The 22,970-nt window shown below is 37.7% G+C and overlaps 1 protein-coding gene across 4 annotated transcripts in view; it reads right to left on the reverse strand.

Moving 5' to 3' along the window:
• LOC126171916 (ATP-binding cassette sub-family C member 10) overlaps positions 1-22,970 on the reverse strand; it is a 395,604-nt gene that overhangs the window by 102,418 nt on the left and 270,216 nt on the right. For all 4 annotated transcript variants that reach the window (XM_049920838.1, XM_049920835.1, XM_049920836.1 and 1 more), the window contains one exon: positions 12,865-13,075. In XM_049920838.1, coding sequence (XP_049776795.1) covers positions 12,865-13,075 — 211 coding nt within the window. The remainder of the gene's footprint in view (positions 1-12,864; positions 13,076-22,970) is intronic.

Raw genomic sequence — 22,970 nt, forward strand, 5'->3', positions numbered from 1 at the left:
CATTCATTGAAATGGGAAATTTTCCCTCATCCACCCTACAGCCCAGATCCTGCACCAGGCAACTTCCATTTGTTTCCCAAGATGAAGAACTGGCTTGCAACACAGTGCTTTGATGATGACGTGGAACTCCAGGCAGGCGTGACTCACTGGTTGAAGTCTCAGGTGGCAGAATTTTACAACGAAGGTCTTTCAAAGCTTGTTCACTGCTATGGTAAGTGCCTCAAAGTATTTGGTGACAATGTGGAAAAGTAGGTTCCCTACTTTCTGAACAGCCCTCATATTAGTATGCTAGCAACATTAGAAAAATCACAGTTTTTGAAGATCTGTCTATTGTCCCCAATATCATTACTGAGGTCAATAGTAGGAGTGGACCAAGTATGATACCATAATAAATGTTTTCTCATTCTGAATTTAGTCTGACTCCACACATATAAGCTGGTAACGTTAATATCTGTTTTTAGCTTTATGATATAATCCACATCAATGCAAAGGCAATGCCTTGAATGACATACCATTTTAGTTTCAGAAGTATACTTTCACGGACTACAAATTTAGGCCTTTAGAACAGTAAAGAAAATGCCAACAGGGTAATTTTTCTTGTTTAGTTCTACCAGAACTGGGTACGTGACATTATATATTGCTGTCTCAGCAGAGAAGTCTTTATGAAAGACAAACTGAGTTACTGTTAAAATGTTATTCTCAGGGAGGTGGTTCAGTGTTCCATTGTGGGTTAACTTCTAAAGAAATTTTGAAAACACAGGAATGATGGGAAATGGGTCTAATACAACTGGACATTATTTGCTAAGCTCCAATTTTATAAATGGGTGTTACTTCTGCATACTTCAATCTTTCAGGAAATACACCTCAACTTGTTACAAAAGTAACTCATAGGTGGTAAACCAAGTCAGCACAAGATTTTAGTACTTTAGTTGAAATACTGCCACAGGCAGAAAAGTTACTGCTTTTCAATTATTTAGCTATGTATGTGATTTTCTAATAGATAACTTGAGAAAACTAATACCTGGTTTTGGATATAATCCAATCATATGATGGAGCTAAGTAATCTAATGGATCTGACTTCCATTAACCACATTTTTCTTTTTCAGCTACTTTAAGGAAGAATTCACTGGATTTAGTAGCCAAAGATTTTAGTTTAATGCTACGTGACACCTGCTCCCCCTCTCACTGCTTGCTTTCTTCTTCTTCTTCTTCTTCTTCTTCTTCTTCTTTCGAATAACCCATTTGGAGGGTACGATGAATCAACTTTGGCTACTCTTCATTGTAATTAGATTTCCTTAGTTTCCAAATTTCCTTCATCCTTTTAGAGTGTTGTTCTCTTTCTTCTTGAGTCCACTTTCGTCTAGTTGTTTTCTTTCTCTCCTGAAATTATGCCTTTTGAACTGCCTTTCTGAAAAGTGTTCTGTTTTCTGTTGTGTCTATTGTAATTCCAGCGTTTTCCATGTCCTTTTCAGTCTCTATAAACCATGTGGGCTTGGATTTGTAGCTACTGAGTAATGTGAATATCCGCTTTGTTAATCTGTTGTCATCAATTCTGAATATATGTCCAAAGAACTGTAGTCTTCTCTTCCTCATTATATCAGTTAGTTTTTCAGTTTTCAATCATAGCTCTTTGTTTGGTCTTAACCTGTATTCAGCATTATCATTTCTTTTAGCTCCCAGTATTTTCCTTAAAATTCTTCTTTTGACCATCTCTAGTTTCTCAAGGTCTCAATTTCTTGTTAGTTTAAGTGTTTCTGCCATATACAGAGCTTGAAGTCCGGCCACTGTTTGGTAGTGTCTTAATTTTGTGTTCCAGGACAAGGATTTTTTTGTCATAAACGTTTTTGGTCTTATTTAACACTCTTTCCATTTTGTGCACTGTAGTTTCTATAGCTGTCTTTTCTTATTCACTGTACGTAATCCACTTTCTTAGGTATTTAAAGGAATCTGTTTTGTGTATTGTATTGTTGTCAACTGCAATAGTTTGAGGGGCCCACAGATGTTTGTCATGAACTTTGTTTTTTCAAAGGATATTTGTAGTCCTACTTTGGCTGCTTGTTTTTGCAGTTATCTTATTTGTTCTAGGGCATTATCTGGCGACTCTGTAATCAATGCCATGTCATCTTCGAAGGCTAAACAGTCGACAGTGATCTTGTTTGGATTTCTTCCTAGTTGAATCCCTTTAGTATTGATGATCTCCCTCCATTTCTGAACTACCTTCTCTAACACACAATTGAAATGCATAGGTGACAACCCATATCCCAGTCAAACACGCGAATATATTTCAAATGATATCGAGAGCCCTCCCCTAAATTTTACTTTTGATTTTGTATTTGTCAAAGTTGCTTTAATTATTTCAGTTGTTTTAGTATCGAGTCCCAATTCTTTTAAGATAACAAGCAGTTTATTTCTCATATAGGTCACTGGTAAGAGGGAGATTCCCCTATAATTGTTAGGGTCTGTTTTCTTCCCTTTTTTATGTAGTGGATGTATTAGTGCACATGTCCATTCTGGTGGTAAGCTGTGTGTTGTCCAGATTTCTTTGAGTGTTTCTTATAGACATTGTATCATGTCACTAGAGTACTTCCATAGTTCAGCAACTATATTATCCTCTCCAGGTGCTTTATTATTTTTAAGGTCTTTTATGATTGCTTTTATTTCTTCTGTGATTAGTGGCTTTGAGTCCGGTGGTGTTGGGTTTACAATATCTAAATTTAATTTTTCTTTCGGTGGATCACAGTTACGTAGTTCTTCAAAGTATTTGGCAAGTATGTTACAGTGCTTTGTGCTATTATATGCAGTTTTCTGTATTTTTGGGTCTGTGAAAAACAGACTAGGTGGAGTGCTATCTTATCAACATAAACACAAACCTTGCAGAGGTGGGGAGGTGTGTGTACCTCAGTGATACAGACAGCAGTATTGCAGGTGCAACGCAGTGCTCCCTGAAGAGAGGAAGCAGCCTTCTCAGTAGCTGAAGAGGCAATAGTCTGGATGATTACCTGATCTGACTTGTAACATTAGCCAACACATCCTTGCTATACTGGTACAGTCAATGCATCAAAACTATGAGAAACTATAGCCTCTATTATTTCCTGAGGGCACAAATCTCTACTATATGACTTAATGATGATGGCATCATCTTGGGTAAAAAAATTCCAGTTGTAAAATTATCCCCCGTTCAGATCTCAGGGCAAGGAATACTCAGGTGGATGTCATCATCAGGAAAAAGATAACTGGCATTCTACAGGTTAGAGTGTGGAATGTTAGGTAGGTTAGAGGATTTAAAACTGAAAATGGATAAGTTGAAACTAGATACAGTGGGAATTACAGAAGTGTGGTGTCAGGAAGAAAAAGAATTCTGGTTAAGTCAGTACAGGGTTATCAACACAGAATCAAACATGTGTAACAGAGGAATAAGCTTAATAATGAATATGAAAACAGGAATGTGGCTAACTACTGTGAACAGTGTAGTGAAAGCATTACCATGGACACAAAATCAACACCTACCATAGTAGTACAAGTTTTACACCAACTAGCTCTGCAGATGATGAAGAGATTGAATGAATGTATGATCAGGTAAATGAAATTATTCATATAGATAAAATCAAACAATGAGAAGTCAAGATTGGAATATCAACAATGTTTATGTCCTGAGTGGCTGGAGATAGTGCTCATACGTGCATGACATATGCTTGCTTGCATGAATGTGTGCATGTTTTCTTTTCTGAGTAAGACATTGGCCAGAAGATAAATGTGTAACAGTCTTTTCATTGTGTCTGCTTGTAACTCAATGTGCCATCTTTACAGTGAGTAACAATCTATTCTTTCTACAGTATTGTTCACATAATTAAGGGAGACACAAATTTAATTGGGATGGGTGAACAGAATTCAGCAGTAGGAAAAATAGAGAAAAACGTAGGAAAACATGGACTGGAGGAAAGTAATAAAAATTGAAGTTGCCTAGTAGAATTTTGCACAGAGCAAAATTTAGTCATTGCTTCCATTTGGTTTAAGAATCACGGAAGAAGTCTTATACAAAAGACCTGGGTAAACTTTAAGGTTTCAGAGATTTCAAAACCAGGTTTTAGACTATACGACATATCCAGTGTTAGATATGGACTCTGACCATAATTTATTGGTTATAAACTGCATACTGAAAGTGAAGAAATTGCGAAAAGAGAGGAAATTAAGGAGAAGAGACCTGCATAAACTGAAGGAACGAGAGGTTGTTGAGAGTTTCAGTGGGAGTGTCAGACAATGTTGGACTGAAACCAGGGAGAGGAATAGAATAGAAGGTGGGAAGATGATTGGGTACCTTTGAGATATGAAACAGGCAGCAGAGGATCACATTGGTAATAACGCAAGGCCCAGTAGAAATTTCTGGATCACACAGAAGACACTGAATTCATTGATGAAAGGAAAAAATATAAAAATGCAGCAAACAAGGCAGATGGAAGGGAATACAGATTGTCAGATTGACAGAAAGTGCAATATGACTAAGCAAAAATGGCTCTGCTGTAGAAACATGCATAGCTAGGGGGAAAATAGTTGCCACCACCTACAGGAAAATTACAGTTATCTTTGGAGAAAAAGGTAGGATGTGTACGACTATCAAGAGCCAACACGGCAAGCCAGTACTAAACAAAGAAGAGAAAGCTGGAAGGTACAACGAATATATAAAAGATCTACAGAATGGAAACAAACTTGAGGATAATTTTATAGAACAAGAGGAAATGAATGAAGATGAAATTCCCTCAGACTTCAGGAAGAATCTAAGCAGACCACTTCCAAAAAAGGCAGGTGCTGAACAATGTGAATACCACCGAACCATCAGTTGGATAATTCTAGGTAGCAACATACTGGCATGAATTATCTGCAGAGAAGAAAGCAAAAGCTCTTAGAAGCCAACCTCAGGAAAGGTTAGTTTGAATTCTCAAGAAATGCAGGAACATGTGAAGCAATACTGACTGATGACTTATGCAAGACGATAGAGTGAAGAAAGGCAAAGCTATGTTTTCCACATTTGTTGATTTAGAGGAAACTTTTGACAGTGCTGACTGGGCTACATTCTTTGAAATTTTGAATATAGCAGGGGTAAGATATGAGAAGTGAATGTTATTTATAATCTGTACAGAACCCAGACTGCAGTTATATGAGACAAAAGGGTATGAAAGGGAGTGAGATAGGGTTGTAGCCTGTCCCCAGCGTTATTCAATATGTACGTTGAGCAAGAGGTAAATGAAACCAAGGAGGAATTTGGATAGGGAACTAAAATTCAGGGAGAAGAAATATGAACTTTAAAGTTTGTCAATGACATTGTAATTATGTAGGAGACAATTAGGAAGAGCAGCTGAACAGAATTAATAGTGTCTTGAAAAGAGATTATAATTTGAATGTCAACAAAAGTAAAATAATGGTGACGCAACGTGGCTGAATTAAATCATGCAATTCTACAGAAAAGAGAGTATGAAATGAGAGACTAAAAGTAATAGATGAGTTTTGTTATTTGAGCAGCAAAATAAGCGATTATGGCCGATGCAAGGAGGATATTAAATGCAGAGTGGCAATAGCAAGGAAGCATTTAAAAAAAGAATTTGTGAACGTCTAATACAAATTTAAGCATTGGGAAGTCTTTTCTGAATGTATTTATCTGGAGTGCAGCTCTATGTGGAAGTGAAACGTGGGTAACACGCAATTCAGAGAATAAGAGAATAATAAAGTAATATATGGGTTTTGTTATTTGGGAAGCAAAATAGCTTATGATGGCCAATGTGGAGATGATATAAAATGCAGACTGGTAACAGCAAGAAAGAATTTATGAAAAAGAATTTGTTAACATCTAATATCAAACTAAGTGTTAGGACATCTTTGCTGAAAATATTTAAGTGGAGTGTAGTCTTGTAAGGAAATGAAACATAGAAAATAAGCAATTCAGATAAGAAGAGAATAGAAGCTTTTGAAATGTGGTACAACAGAAAATGCTGAAGATTGTGCAGGTAGATCAGGTTACTAATGAGGAGATACTGAATTTGACTAGGGAAAAAAGCAATTTATGACAAAATGTGACAGAAAGAAGGTGTTGGGTGATAGAAAACATCCTTATGTGACATGGAATTTTCAGTTTGGTAATGGAAGTAAGTGTAAGAGGTAAAGATTGTAGAGGGAGACCAAGGCTTGAACACAATAAGCAGTTTCAAATGGATGCACGTTGCAGCAAATTCTGCAGAGATTTTGAGGCTTGCACAGGACTGACCATTTAAACCATTTAACATACAGAGCTGCTTCAAACCATTCTTTGGGCTGAAGATCATAACGACGACAGCAGTGACGATGCCAATGACAACAATGACAACAACAACAACAACAACAACAACAACAACAACAACTTGCTTCAGTGCCACATTCATCAGAGAGGGGATTATCATTTGCCTTGCTGAATTTATGCACTTCATACCTAATTATGCTACAAATAACCTTTGCTTTGACCTTGGAGTTTTTGGTGGAAAATACATGGTTATTGTCTTTTTGGTGACACAGTGAACAATTTTGGAATACTGCCCATATTGGCTCTTTAATTCTTTACTAGATCTAGCCCTCTACATCAAATAAATAAAGCTTTCTCTTATCCTAGATATTAGCCATCATTTCTCTTGGCTTCTAATTTAAATATTCCTGACTCATTGTAAAGGAAAACTGGATTCATAGTGTTGTAAGAATATTTTTTAGGAAAGATTTAATTCTCATCTACCGTGTGTCTTCAGCAAATTCCTTTCCATCATTCATCCTGTAGATTCTCTCTGAATAGCGTAACTCATTCACCATTTATGGTTGTGTGAAATATCATGTTTCTCTTATGGATGCTTTCTACTGTCACTTCACCACCATTGTCAAATAAATCATTTGTTACGAAGCTCAGGTCTACTTCAGAAAGACAGTTGGACTTGAAATAATCATCCTTTGCTGTTGTACCATGTTCTGCTACTCTTGTTGCAGATGTTCAATGCAAAACAAAACATCAACAAGTACAGAGGGGCACTGGAGATGCTGAACCATTTATACTTACATTTATTTGAATATTATGACACATAACATTATGAACTTCATACATCTAGAATAACAAACTCATTGAGAATCAATGTAAATGGAGTCAGTGTTCAATTCTGCGTTATTTCTGTTCAAGACACTCATATTTTGCACTAGTTGCAGGCACAGATCTTCACTGATTGTTTTTCCCCCTTTATTTAATGTGGGTTCTGAGTTCCACTAGATCTAGAGGATGTTAACAGAAGACGCCTTTTAAATATCCTCACAGAAAGTAATTTCAGGGATTGGTGTCAGGGCTGTGAATTGCCCAAATCTGACCATACTGAAGACACTGGGGACAGCAGCGAAACAACACTCTTTCACCAAATGTTTCATGCGGAAAGTTAAGAACAACACTGGCTATGTGTGGGTAGGCTCCATCCTGCATAAACCATTGTGTGTGTGTGTTGGTCGCGGAGTGGCATAAAGTGCAGGAAGGAACTTGTTTTGCAACATGCCCATGTATCATTAAGAACTGACTGTTTTGTCAAAAAAGAAAGGTCTGATTAATCCACAGCTCGATATGGCATCTCAAACAGACTCTTCTTGACAGAAATTGTCCATTTCATGAAGGTCACTGGACATTCAATAGCCAAAAATCTCACATTTTGTTTACTGACCATGCCACTGACATGGATGTACAACTCATCAAAGAACCAGATGTGGAGCAGGAATCCTTCACTTCCCTCTGCATTACCCAAGCAGCAAAATTATGACTGTCTTCTTCTTTCTGCTGCTAAAGAAGATTATGGAGCACTAGAATTTTATATAGGAATAAATTAAGGCCTGAATGAAAAATGTGCCGAATAGACTGATGTGATATTCCAAGTTCAGCTGCAGCTCTCCTTGTTGATTTACTGTGGCTGTGTTGCGGTGCCATTCTCATGGCTTCCATATTTTCAGGTGATTGAATTTGAGACAGATGAGCCTGCTTTGGTTCCAACATTTCATTGTTTTTAAACTGTCAGTGAGTTTCTAACAGGAGCCCACCTTGTGTTGAAATGTTGATGGAAATGTCTCTGTATAATAACCATACCCTACTTCTGCATTTAAAAGCACTTACTTGGCTCTCTCTGTTGAGCAGTCAGCAATCCCATATCTGCCATTATAATCAGCTGATTTGAGCTAAGCCCTAGTAGTTTCTCCAGGAACTACTGAATTTACTACTGGGGTTTACAAACATCTAGCTTTAATAGAATGAACATGAAATAAATATCAAATGGTTGAACATCTCCTGCTCAAGACTGTATAAGTGTCCCAGACCACCACTATCTGAGATGGAACAAACACTGAAATTTTCACATACACAATATTTCCATAAGTCTTTAGCGTCTTTCCTAATTTCTTAACAAAGTTTAAAATATTAGCTGTTGCAGGTGTGTACATTGTCAGAACCACTGTTTGTACGTTTTCAAGTCACTTACTGAAGTATAGCACTTAAAGAGCCATTAAATGCAATACTCCTTTATGTCTATGGTCTCAGACTACATTCCACTTTTACAGAGTGTATCAAAAAGAATCATCTGATCTAGCACGTCTATATTTCTGAAACTAATAATGAACAGTAAACTCAAAAGTTTTTCTTTTATAGGTGTTCAATACATGCCCCTTGAGATGCACAGCATATGACAATGTGGTATTCAAATTGTTCCCTCACTGCAATGAGCGTGTCTTCAGTTACAGCTTCCACAGCTGCTGCTATGTGATGTCTTAATTCATTCATTGTTGTTGGTAATGGCGGCACATAAACAGAGTCTTTTATAAAGCCCCACAAGAAGTAATCACATAAAGTTAGGTCTGGTGACCTCAGAGGCCAGTAATGTAAGACTGAATCATTTTGTCCACTGGGATGCATCCATTGTTCAGTAATCCTTTGATTTAAAAATTCCTGTGTGAAGATGCCAGTGTGGTAGTGCCCCAACCTGTCAGTAAATTAAGTCGTTCAAATCACTCTCCAACTGTGGAAAAGAAAGATCTCAAGCATATGGAGATATGTGCTTCCTGTAACAGTGTTCTCGGCAAAGAAAAGTGGACCATACACCTTTTCGCATAAACTGCACTGCAAAACTTCGGAGAGTCCCTCTCATGTTGTACAACTTCATGTGGCTGTTCCGTACCCCATATACTCACGTTATGACAGTTCACCTTTCCATTTAAATGGAATGTTTCTTCATCACTAAACACTAAGCATGGAAGAAAACTGTCATCCTCCATCTTGCCAAGAACGAAATAACAGAGCTCCCCACACTGTCTGTCACCTCCATGAAAAGCTTGCAACAGCTGAATTATGTATCGTTTCATGTGTAACTGTCAATGCAAAACATGCCAGATGGATATTGGGGCCATGCTGAGCTGTCAAGCTAAACGGCGAATGGTTTTCTGCAGACTCCTTGTGGAACTATGGCCAATGCGTTTGACATCTGTGGCAGACACTCAGCCTTTACACAAACAACCTGCTACTGAGAATTGTTCATGCCATCATCTAAAGCAGGGGTCTCCAAACTTTTTAGTCCGCGTGCCACACTGACTCCTCCACGAAGTCATAAGGGCCAAGATCTACCTCGTGGGATTAAAGCACCCTAGCACTCCATGATCACCGTAATGTAAGGCTAAAGGAAAGATGAAAACGTAAAAATCTAAGGTTGTGGGAATAGCTAGCACTGAAACGAACTACGATTTTTATTTAATTACATAATTTTGATTGGTGGACGTACCTGACTGAAATTCTGGCGTATTTTATTCTGGCGAATTTCACCGACAAAAAAAGTATGCCACTGCACAGTCTTCACGAAAGCGTCCTGCAAAGTTAACGAAATCTCAAAATCATTGTTAGCAACACAATTACTGCAAGACGTAACAGAGGTGGAGTATGTCAACACATTGTTATTTCAAGCGGCGCAACAAAAAGTTTACTTATGTAGTCTTGTAGCGAGTAGCAGAGCCAATGTCACGGTGTATTGGTCGCGATAGGCCTCGAAACTCAATTGTTGGTAGTATACGTACCACCTCAAATATTTGGCGGGCCGGATACTGGGTATGTCCGGCCAGCTAACACTGGCTGGTAGGCAGGCCCTCGCGGGCCGGTTTCGGGCCGCGGGCCGTAATTCGGAGACCCCTGATTTAAAGCTTTGTGCTGTAGGAGGACCCACACCATACCTAGTACAAAAGTCACACTGAACAATTATTACTGAGCTGCACTGTGGAAAATGTAGAACATAAAACACTTTCTGTTGTCTTGACCGCATTTTTACTAGAACTGAAGTGGGCGCACATGGCCACTACGTAGTGGGAACCATGTAAACCTCAAAGAGTCTGCTCTTTCCAACAGTATGTTGTTCATGCCCATATCTCAAAGAACATAATAGTTATGATTTTCTAAAATCGGATGATTCTTTTTGATACACCCTGTATTATACCTAAAGTAGTGTGATACTAGCTTGTATCCATCTAGGTGCTTCTCCTCAATTCCTTGGACTTCAAAATGATGTTCTGTTATGCACAGCAAGTCTGTAGAAATACCTTTATGTTTTTCTATTTCATGTAGTGAAAAGAAAAGTTCATCTTTCTTATTTAAGAAGTCCGAAGGTATTATGAATGTCCTCCCTTGTACCATGCAAGATGTCCCTTCCCACTCCTCCAGTAATTGATGTAACTGTGCCTACAGTTATGTGGCAACTGTAATTTATCCTGAAAATCCTGGTGAAAATATTGATAATCAATGGGATTGGACAGACAGTGCTCTGGTTACACTGAACACTTCTGGAAATTAGTTTTGCAAGCAACAGTATATCAGAAATGAAACATTAAGATGTAAACCATGACAGGTGTGGTGCAACAATATTAAGGGTGATGCATCAATCACATATACGTGTGATCTCCCCCTCTGTTGAGCGACTCCTGAAGCCCTGCATTTACATGTTAGATACACTCCTCTATCTTAGGCTTGTCATATGGTTAAAAGAGAGACACAGTCTCCACAATGGTGTGAGAAGCATTCACGGTGATGTGGTTCATGTCATCCTCAAATGTGTAGTTGCAGCTATGGTATATTTATGTAAGATACACATGGCTTACAGTGTGCATTGCTTTTAAGATCCGATGTATTAAAGTGCATATAAATTTGCAAAAGGGTGAACTATCACAAAATTTGGAATACCGTATTTACTCGAATCTAAGCCGCACTTTTTTTCCGGTTTTTGTAATCCAAAAAGCCGCCTGCGGCTTAGAATCGAGTGCAAAGCAAGTGGAAGTTCTGAAAAATGTTGGTAGGTGCCACCACAACTAACTTCTGCCGTCGAATATATGTAGCGCTACACAGGCATGGCACCAAAACCTCCGAGTCATTAAAAAAAAAAGAAAAAAAAAAAAGAAAAAAGGAGAAAGGTGGAAGACGAGCTTTTATTTCTCCGCCCAGAGTTTCGACCACTGCACTTTCATACATTATCCAACAAAGTAAATACAAATTCCGTATTATTCATCTTCGAATGTAGCAGAATTTCGATGTACTACGAAAATCCGACATGCAAGACTGTTTGAGATGTTTGTCAATATGGCCAACTCTACTTTCTGAATTTTTTCCTACCTGTGAGAAGAAATGGTTGCTAATAGGAACCTGATGAAATGTGAATCACATGCAGTATTCTCTTCACCATAAGAATAATACGAATATCAACATTTTGTCATGTATTCTTTCGTGTTTGCTGCTATCTCATTTAAATCCTGCCTGCCTAATAAACTACGAAACTAGAGTGAGACAACAGCAAACGCGGAAGAATATGCGTATCGTGTCATGTTTATATTCGTATTATTCTTATGCCTAATAGTGATACTGTCAGAAATGAAGCATGGCAACTAAATAGATTTTTAATTCCAAGATGACTAATTTCTGTGCAGAATTTGATGCACTAAAGAAGCGGCCACAAAGATTTTCAAATGGAGAAACATTTTTGCGTAACTCTCGTTCAGAACATGTTCTATCATACGCAGTCTATTATTTGGTTCTTGTTGATCATTATCAAAGAAAGCAACAGTGTAAGTAACAACAAATAGCAGTCTCTTGCCATTGTTTCGCTAATGAGACGATTACTCTCTCTTTCTTTTTTTTTGAATTGTAAGCGGCGGTAGCGCGCACAAAAGCAAGCCATGCCGCGAGCGGCGACAGGCCGTAAACACGCACTATCAGAATGCGACAAACAATGCGTGACACAGTACAGTAATGCATTTTCAGCTTACAGTGACGCAAACACCTATAACAAAGAAAACAGCACTTATCAGATCAAAGCAAAATAAGCAATCGATTCAAACCAGACGAAGCATGTGAAAAAGGAAGGGTACCCGTATAAATACGGACGGAGCGCCTGACGTGTAGCAATGGCTACCTGGTAAAGCTTAACTGCTAAGCTTACGACTCGAACTAAACTACTGTAGCTGTATCGTCATTCATTCGACCTAAATTGTGTCTCATATTACAATGGACCAACTTTGTTTCGATTTGGAGGTGCGGCCTAAAACTTTACTCTCCCCTTGAATTTCGAGTCTCAAATTTCCGGTGCGGCTTAGATTCGGGAATTTTTTTTTCCTTTATTTCAAGTCTCATTTTTCAGGTGCGGCTTAGATTCGAGTGCGGCTTAGATTCGAGTAAATACGGTAAGTCGGGTCTTTATGGCCCCACAAACAACTGTTGTTAGTATGTCGGATGGTCACTAACCCTCAAGTTGGAAGGGTAAAATAAGATGGAATTTTTAAAATAATAGCATTAGATACTAATAAATTATGCAGTACCTGGAAATTCCTCCAAGAGCTCTCACAGTTGTACGACCAGCCAGAGATTCAGAAAAATGGCTGTAGACAGGTGAAAGAGTAATACTTGAAAGGCGCTTCAGTTCTCGCGCTGATAGACGGTATGTGGCTTGCAAGCGATAGTAGATGGGCACCAGTGGGACCACAACCAGTACAAGCCAAGGTAATCCATACAATGTGACAGCTAATGTCCCTGTTTGTAAAATGCACATTAAAATACACACTTCAGGGGAAAATAAAAGTGTAATGTAAAAACTGTAAAATTTAAGTAAGCAATTAACTATAGACTTCTTAATAAAGCATATTACAAAGCAACACTCTACCAAGACATAAAGAGTAATTGATCTGGAAGGTAAAGCTTGTGACAACTTGATATCTTTATCACCAGTAGTGACCACATTGTCTCCACAGAGAGATAAAAGCCTCTTACAGAATGTCCATATATTAGGATTTTCAGATTACACATCCTATTTTATTCTGCTGATTTATACTTACTGCCTGTAAGATGGTGTTCTAGATACCTTTGTGTCTTCAAGGATCAAACAGAGAATGTTATTATACCATCTTCTATTTGATAACATTGTCCATGGTATCTCTGATCTGTTATCTCTCTTATCCTACGCCCTTTCTGTCTGTTGTTTTATTATTATCATTGACTTTTTTTTCACTGACCATAAGCAATCACTGTCTATTTTTGGACGGTTTGTCTTGTAATCCTATTGGATGTATCAAAGGGTCAAACAATATAATTATGGATATGTCTGGCAAGATTACTAGAAATGGTACAGACGGATAAATCTGCTGGTAATGATTCAGGTTGAAAAAGATCTGCAGCAGGTTTAAGAGATGGAGATCTGCAGCAGATTTAAGAGTTGCCACAGATGCCAGGGTCTTGCTTGTCACAGCCAGCCGATGTCTACAGCATGTTCTCTGATGTACCTATTGACAACAACTCTTACATGATTTTCTCTCTGACTGTGATTTGGAATTTGTTGTTACCTACCATCAATGTTTGGTTAATACACGGACTTGGCTGTCCTCCTAATGTGGTACCACCTTCGCTCACCATACAACTGACGATTGTGATTTCAGTGAATAAACCAATGACATCTGGATGTACCGAGAACATGGATCATATCTGAGTGCTTCCCAGTTAAATCTGCAAACTGTTCTCCTACACTAACATGTGAGTTATTCAACAAACTTTAAAAATGGCTCTGAGCACTATGGGACTTAACATCTGTGGTCATCAGTCCCCTAGAACTTAAAACTACTTAAACCTAACTAACCTAAGGACATCACACACATCCATGCCCAAGGCAGGATTCGAACCGGCGACCGTAGCGGTCACGCGGTTCCAGACTGGAGCGCCTACAACTGCACGGCCACACCGGCTGGCAACAAACTTCAATCAACCTTCAATTCCTGAAAAATATTCATAGGCATTTTTGTGCTGCTGTTAATTTTAGTCTGTATCTGTCCTCTCCTTTGAGTGGCTCTAAACACCAAAAAATTGTCAAATTATTCAATAATATGAGCACTGATCTTCGCTGTTCCTTTTGGAATAATAATACATCAATTTGGCCAAACTGTAATAACATTTTCAGACTATCTCTCACTCGGGCTTTATTATGTTCATGTGCTCTTTGTTTAATCTCTCTGTGTTCTAAGTAAACAGATCAATATAAATTCTCTGTTTCTTGAGTGCTGCTAACACAGACACTGTTGCAACAGAATCAGATCCCCCTCAAGGCTCTATACCGCAGATGAATTGGTAACTGATCACTGAATCTGGATTTGCACTGAGTACTTTTATGTTTAGTAATTTATTGTGTAGTTTAATTATACATTTATTTGCTAGAGGATGTGAAACCCTTTAAGACCAACTACACAGGGTGAATGTTAATAAAACCACAAACTTCAGAGACAGATTCCTGAGAGGAAATGGAGGAAAAAAGGTCCCATGAACATATGTCTGGAAATGAATCTTTGCCGAGACGATAGTTAGCACAGCCTTCAGCTACGGCATTTGCTACGACCTAGCAAGGCGCCATAGTATTTGATATTGAGATTATAACATGTACGGTCAAGAGCGATGTACACCAATTGTGGATTAAAGTTAAGTATTATATCAACTACGTACTTTATTTGCTGCTATTAATTCCCTTAACTGTTCCAGACCTCACGCCAGTCAGTGTGTAATTAAATGCGTGCATTTCGGCCTCCTCTAGCAACACAGTGTTGGCTCTTCTGCCAACACTTCACAGAGTATGTTATTTAGCCTGGATGGCAGCATGCTGACTTATAGCTGACTGCATTGCAAATTCTTCCTTGGCCTTCCTGGATACTGTGGCTGTAGTATCATCCAAGACATGCCAGGTCAAGTTGCTCATTGGTGCTGCTTTGTGAGATGATGATGATGTTTGGTTTGTGGGGCGCTCAACTGCGTGGTTATCAGCGCCCGTACAATTACCCAAACTTTTGCTCAGTCCAATATCGCCACTTTCCTGGATGATGATGAAATGATGAGGACAACACAAACACCCAGTCATCTCGAGGCAGGTGAAAATCCCTGACCCCGCCGGGAATCGAACCCGGGACCCCGTGCTCGGGAAGCGAGAACGCTACCGCGAGACCACGAGCGGCGGACCGGTGCTGCTTTGTGATCCAGCATACGCAATATGTGATACCCATTACTCACTGCACCTTCAAAGAGTGCACAGTCCCACAATGTGTTTTCTGCTGAGCTCACACTGCCAAAGGCACAACTATCATTCATCTGTCTCCTGATTTCGTAAAGATACATAGCATAAGGGCCATGGCCAGTCAATTAATGTATCAAACCACTCAATTGGTTGATAAATCTCATTTTTGCTAAGGAGAAATTCATAGGCTCTCCTGCCTGTACCTGAAGTGTCCCATTTGTTTCGGCACAGTCATAATATGTGATCTTTTATTGCCTTTTTTGAATTGGCCTCAGTTCCAAGCACCCTTCATACTTCCATTTGATTGCCTTTCTTTAACCATTAGAAGGCTTCCCTTTCCCTAATTTCGAAGTCAAGTGGGGATATTCCTAGAATTACTAACAAAGCATCATTTTGGGTAGTGCAGTAGGTGCGCATTAATATTAGGAACACTCCTCATTGAACTCTTCTCACTAACAAAGCTGGCTTCACCAGCTGAAATCTATGAGCCAAAATGCTCGCACCATATTCTACAACAGATGCCAATACAGATTGCTGGTACACTCTGATTTTTTTCAAGGGAAGACAAGATTGCCTGTTTGCAATGGTTATACTTTTATTCATCACATCTGTAACTTTTATACCGGCTTCCTCTATATGATGTGCAAACCTAAGATGTGAATTCAGAAATACCCCTAGATATCACACTACTGTGCTTCTCCTAATCACTATAGCATTTAATTTTATTTTAGAATTTTTTATTAGGTTTCCTTTTCAGCAGGAGGCACATTGTTTTGTGAGGTGCTAGCAACAATTTAACACTTCAACGCCAGCCCTCAAGGTCATGGAGTGCAACATTAAATTTGTCTTCTACAATTCTTCTGGAGTCACCACTTACAACGAGCAGCATGTCAAATGCTAATGCTACCAGTAGGCTTATGTTACCACTGTCATGTAACTTCTTTAGTATGCATTCCATTGCTAATCCCAAAACTCCGGACCACATTCTTATCCTTATGGATAGCCTTTTGTTATTGCCTTTATTATTTTCTTTTCTGGGATTGTGAAAGAAGCATGTTGCAGGTAGCAATAATCTCTCAGGCAGTTGTACAACATTTCTGGATGCTCTAAATCCCTAGGGCAATCAAAGAAATATGGCCACCATAGGTTATTGAAAGTGCCAGCAATATCAATCATCATTGCTGCAGCGTATGTAGAGCAAATATTTGTCACTACCAAAATTGCCTTATTAATTGCCTCTTCAGTTGACTTGCCTCTTATAAATCCATACCGGTGAGGGCTCATCCCGTGTAGCAAATCTTGTAATCTTTTGCATAACTGTTTTTCAAATATCCTGCTGAGAAAGTTCAAAAGACAAATTGGACTGTAGGGTTTGGGTATAAGTGGATCCTTATCTTGCTCTTTACTAATTATTACCAGTTCAGCATTCTTCCATGGTGAAGGAAACCTTCCTTGCAAGAGACACTCATTGTACAGTTTGCACATAGGATGAAATGAGGTTCCTGATAGACCTATCACCATCTCACACCATAAAACAATAAATTGTTTGTTCACATAAGGTATCCCACAGGTTACCTCTGTACTCATTTCATAAATATGTCAGGAAGGTTTGAAGAATGTTACATGCTTTTGTGGGTACCTAAGTCACCTAAAATCTGGGATGCGGTAGAACATAACGTTTGCTTCACGAATCCATCACCTAAAATCTGGGATGCCAACAGGACAAGATGTTCGCTTCACGAATCCATCTCCAACCAATACATGTGAGCTGTGGACAATGGTTTAGCAGTCATGTATCAGGATGGCTTCCCAACATTTTCAGTGCCTTATGGAGCCCATGCCACAACATGTCACTGTCATGACCATGGCAATAGGTAGTGCTTTTTTTTTTTTTTTGTATGCATATTCCGTGAATCTGTATATGAGTAATTCTCTTGGATGTGGAATGTGTCAACAGAATTATACAAATATAATTAATACTACTGAATAATAATAACATAGTACAATTATATAAATAATAGTAAGTAACTGTTTTTCTTATTTAGTAACTAATATTTATCTAATATTGTAATTCACCGTATAACACTAACATAGTATTGTATCTTTCATCTAATATCTGAATAACAAGATATATCTTTTTATTCAAGAAGTGCATTAAAATGTATATGGGAACTTTTAATTGTTTCTGGAAAAGAATTCACCTAAGGGGTACAGTGGATGGTAAAGCAGCTATTTTTTTAATGTACATCTGAATAGCATTTCATTTTCTCTTGTATATTTAATATAATTAGGCAGTGCATTAAGACTTAACAGCAGCAAACTTTACTCCCTTCTGTACAAGTGACAAAGTTTTTTGTTCAAAATGGAGATGATATTTACCTCTAATGTTATAGTTTGTTTGATTGATTTATTTATTTATTAATCCATGTAACAATTTACATTGTGTGGATTTCGTCAGAAAAATCATATACAATACAATATACCTACAATTTATACGCATAAAATTAATATTTACACACATTTCTAAAGTATCTTACATTAGTTTCATACCCTTATGTAATTTTCTTATAGTACTGTACAATTCTGGATTTCATATTATAATTATTTCCTTATGTATTAAAATGCAGACTACTTTAATTATGCTACATGTTTTAATTCAGATAGTCCGTTACTGCGTAATAACTTTTATTTAATAAATTTTTTTTTTAGTTTTGTTTTGAACTGTCCAATTGTGTCAATATCTTGTATATTTTGGGGTAATTTATTATATAATTTAACAACATTGTACAACAAGCTCTGCTGAGTTTTAACTTTATTTTTCCTCTCTAGATGCAGACTGTATTGGTTTCTAGTTTCATAGTTGTGTACTAAAGAATTTATAACATAGCAGTCAATATTTTTTTTACATACATAATACTTTGAAAAATGTATTTGCAGGGGACAGTTAGGATTTCCAGCGTTTGGAAATGTTCAAGGCAGTGAGCCCTACTGCCACTCCTGATTATTATACAAATTGCTCTTTTCTGTAATTTGAAAACTATTTGAATATTTTTGCTGTTGACTACCCAAAATATTATTCCATACGTAATAACAGAATGGATATAAGAAAAATATACAGATCTGACACATGTAGTATCACACACTACAATCAGAATTCTAAGAGCATAGCATGCGGTAGCAATTCTGTTAGTAAGTATTTTAATATGTTCTTCCCACTTTAACTGACTGTCAACATGCATACCAAGAAATTTTGTGTAGTCTACACATTCTATAGTTTCATCGTTTAACTGAAAGTTGTTATAGTGTGGTTTTTTGCAGACATAGAAGTTAACAGCATTTGTTTTTTTTTAATTTAGTGTTAGTTTATTATTGAATGCCCACTCACGTACACTGTTTAGTGTTTGTTCGGCTTTTTCTTTCAGTGCATCTGGTGATTTGTCACTGATTAGAACATTTGAGTCATCTGCAAACAATATTGTTTGTCCATGCTTGAAGCTCTGTGGGAAGTCATTTATGTAAGTGAGGAATAGTATTGGGCCAAGGACACTACCCTGTGGGACACCTATGTTCACATAATTTGGGTCTGAAGTATACTTTACAATATAGTTTGAGCAACTTGAAATATGTGAGATTTCAGTTATCTGTCTCCTATTTTTTAGATATGTCTGGAACCACTTTTTCACAAGACCCCTTGTGGTAAGAACAATTTGTTTCATACTGAGAATAGTTTTTAATGACAAAATTCATCGGAGAGTATATGTACTGGCTTGTTGTTGTCAGTATTCCTGTGTGAATAGTTTTCTGCATGAGGTTCGAGGAGAAACCCCACACTAATTCTGACTGTTCCCTTCTGAGGCGTTGGATTTGTTACCCAAAACAAGCCAATTTTAAAATGGTGATGTCCTCAAGATGAGTGATGATTCTTAGAGCAAAAGTTGCTAATTACAGCCTTTTTAGAGTCAGGGACATGTGATGTTCTCAGTTGAGCCTACCGTCAATATGAACTGCCAGGAATTTAGTGGAGTGCAGCTGTTCCAGTACCTGGTTGTCATGAGAAATGACTGTGTTTCCTGGATTTTTATTTTTAGTGTGGAACTGAATAAAAATAGTTTTTTCTAATATTAACTGAAAGAGAATTAATTGTAAACCAAGCTGTAACTTCTCTGAGTACGTCATTAAGATCAGGCTCTAGATCAGTAGTGGACATACAATCTACCATGATGCTTGTATCTTCAGCAAACATTGTGAATTCACAGTTTTTTACTAATGAACAGGGGTAGAACATTAACATATATTAAAGACAGCAAGGGCCCAAGGACAGATCCATGGGGAACCCCATGCTGTATTTTGCCCCATTCAGAAGCCACTGTATTAAGAGATCCATTGTTGTAGCCATGTAGGACCACCTTTTGTTTCCTGTCTTCAAGATATGGTTTTTAACCCAAAAAAAAAAAAAAAAAAAAAAAAAAAATCATATTGATAAGCCTTCTCTAAGACTATCTTGTGGTTTAGACAATCAAAAGCCTTGGAAAGGTCACAGAAGACACCAACTGGTGACTTCTTACTGTTAATAGACTCCAAGATATCATTTGTAAGTGAGTATACAGCTCACTCTGTCGAAACCCCTTTTTGAAAACCAAATTGTCTATGGTTGATAATAATATTGTTATCTAGGAGGCCCACAATCCTATTATTTACTGCTTTTCCAAGAATCTTTGAAAATGTTGTTAATAGAGAGACAGGACGACAATTAGTGACATCTGTACCATCACCGCAGTTGTAAAGAGGTCTCACAATGGCATATTTCACCCTCTCTGGAATAATTCCTTCACAAAGAGATGTGTTGCAAATGTGAGCAAATGCTACATATACTTCATCACTGCAGGCTTTGAACACCTTGCTAGAGATGTTATCTATACCTGAAAATCTTTTACTTTTTAATGAGTGAATTACTTTTTTGATATCATGGACAGTTATGGGTGATACATTTATATCAATAGAAATTTCAGGAAGGTTAAGTTTCAGATTATCTGCCGCTTCACTTAGGTCACCAAGTGCAACCTATGTTTACTATCAACAATTTTCAAATTGTTAATTTTTAGGAAAGCAGTTCTTACACTGTCAGATGGCGAAGTTCCTGTTTCCCTCTTTATTATATTCCTAAATGTTCTGATTTTATTATTTGAAAACCTAATTTCAAAAGTTATGCACATACACTTGGATTTACTATTTACTTTTGTTAAAATTTTACGCATGTCCTGTAATAGTTATGCTGGACAGAATTAGTAGATTTTCTGGATATTATATACTGTTCTCTTTTTCTTTGGCATGATATTTTATGTCTATGGTGAGCCATGGTGTTTTTCCTGATTGCCTGTCCTGTAGTTTATAGATCCTTTTTGTGAAGACACTTTCAAACATACCTGGTACTTCATCAGTAAATAAATTATATTTTTTATTAGCATCACCTGCAACATAAACAGACACTGGTCTCTCGCTAATCCGGCCCCAGTAGTCCAGCCTCTCAGTAATCCAGCGCACATCCAAAAACACATGCACAATGAATTATCGTGCGCAACAGTGTTTAGTTAAACAATGCTTTATATACTGTATTTGAAATTGTAGCTTTCTTTACAGTTCGGAATCATGTCTTCCAAAAGGAAATATGTTACACTAGACCTCAAGCAAAAATTCGAAATTTTAGATACGTTAAATTGAGTTTCTTGCTGCTAAGTTCAGTGTTGGACGAACAACTATTTATGACATCAAAAAGAAAGAAGATGTTATTCGACAGTACTCAAAACAAATGGATAGTGAGTTGGGAAAGAAGAAGGTTATGTGAAAGAGTGAGAATTATGAAGCAGACTTAGCTGTTTATAGATAGTTCAAACAACAATGCAGTAAAGGAATTCCAGTCAGGGGCCCAATTATAAAGGCAAAAGCAGTTGCATTTAACAAACAACTTGATGGTAGTAACTTGTTAGCAGCGAGCAAAGGTTGGCTATCAAGTTGGAAGAAACATCATGGCATTCGGCAGCCAACAGTCACTAGGGAAAGTCACTCAGCTAAGGATTAAATTTGTGATGAGTTTGTAAGCAAGATAAGAAAGATATTAGAGGAAGAAGATTTAACTGTTGATGCCTTGTATAATGCTGATGAAAAAAGCACTCTTTTACAAGATGCTTCCTTCAAAAACATTAACTTCCAAGAATGAGAAGGAAGTTCGTGGTAACAAGCACCAGAAACAGCGCGTGATGTTAATGACATGCTATAATGCAAATGGGATCATAAACTACAATTTATGGTGATTGGAAAATTCCAACATCCACTCTACCACTGCAGTATTGTGCTCAGCAGAAAGCGTGGACGGACAGATAAATATTCTCCCAGTGGTTCCATGAAACATTTGTACCAGCAGTGAGAAAAGAGCTAAAGAAGAAAAAGCTTCCACTGAAAGCTATCCTTACAATTGACAATGCTCCCAGTCATCCTTCAGATGTTTCCTAAAGTCCGATGGTATACATGTGCAAGCACTCTTTCTGCTACCAGGGAACTTTGGAATCAGTTAAATGTCATTATCGACATTCGCTTCTCATCTACTTGCTGAACGAAAGTGAAAACGGCTCTATCGAAACTATGCTGTAGGCATGGAAAACAATTAACATACATGGTGTTGTTTTCCAAGCAGCCAAAGCATGGGATAAAGTGGAGAGCGCTACCTTAATGAAGAGCTGGAGGAAATTGTGGTCATCCATTGATGCCGAGTTGGATCCAGTAGTGAGTGACAACGATGAGCCAGTCAATTCGGAATTATCAATTACTTTGTACACTGACATGTTCCACAACCTTCCAGGAGGAGAAGAAATTCATGATAAATATGTTACTAAGTGGCTGAATGAGGAAATTTTAAGAGATGAAGAAATAATCAAAAGAGTGCAAAAAAGTAATGATGAAAGTGATGAAGAAGAGGACACAAAAGGAGAGAGCATGAAGACGTCTCACACTGCCGTTGCTGAAGCTGCTGAGGTCTTCCTGGAGTACATTATGCAACAACCAGATACATGCAGTACCACTGTAATGTTTCATAGTGAGTGATATGACTATATAATTATGTACTGTATACACTCAAGGACTAAGTTTTCTTTGAAAATTAATGTATTTTTGGATTAATCAATAAAGTATGTCCTCTGTCTTTTAAAATTGTATCCTTCGGTTTAATAAAGTACACTACACTATATCCCCTACGTTTTCCAAATAAATAAAAAACAAACTAAATGAATAAAATAAATTTCAGACACTCAACAATCTGGCACTTCCGCTAATGCAGCACCCATATGCACCAGGAATGGCCAGATTAGCGAGAGTCTAGTGAACGTCCAACCA

This window comes from Schistocerca cancellata, chromosome 1 (genome assembly GCF_023864275.1).
Source record: "Schistocerca cancellata isolate TAMUIC-IGC-003103 chromosome 1, iqSchCanc2.1, whole genome shotgun sequence".
Lineage (NCBI taxonomy): Eukaryota > Metazoa > Arthropoda > Insecta > Orthoptera > Acrididae > Schistocerca > Schistocerca cancellata.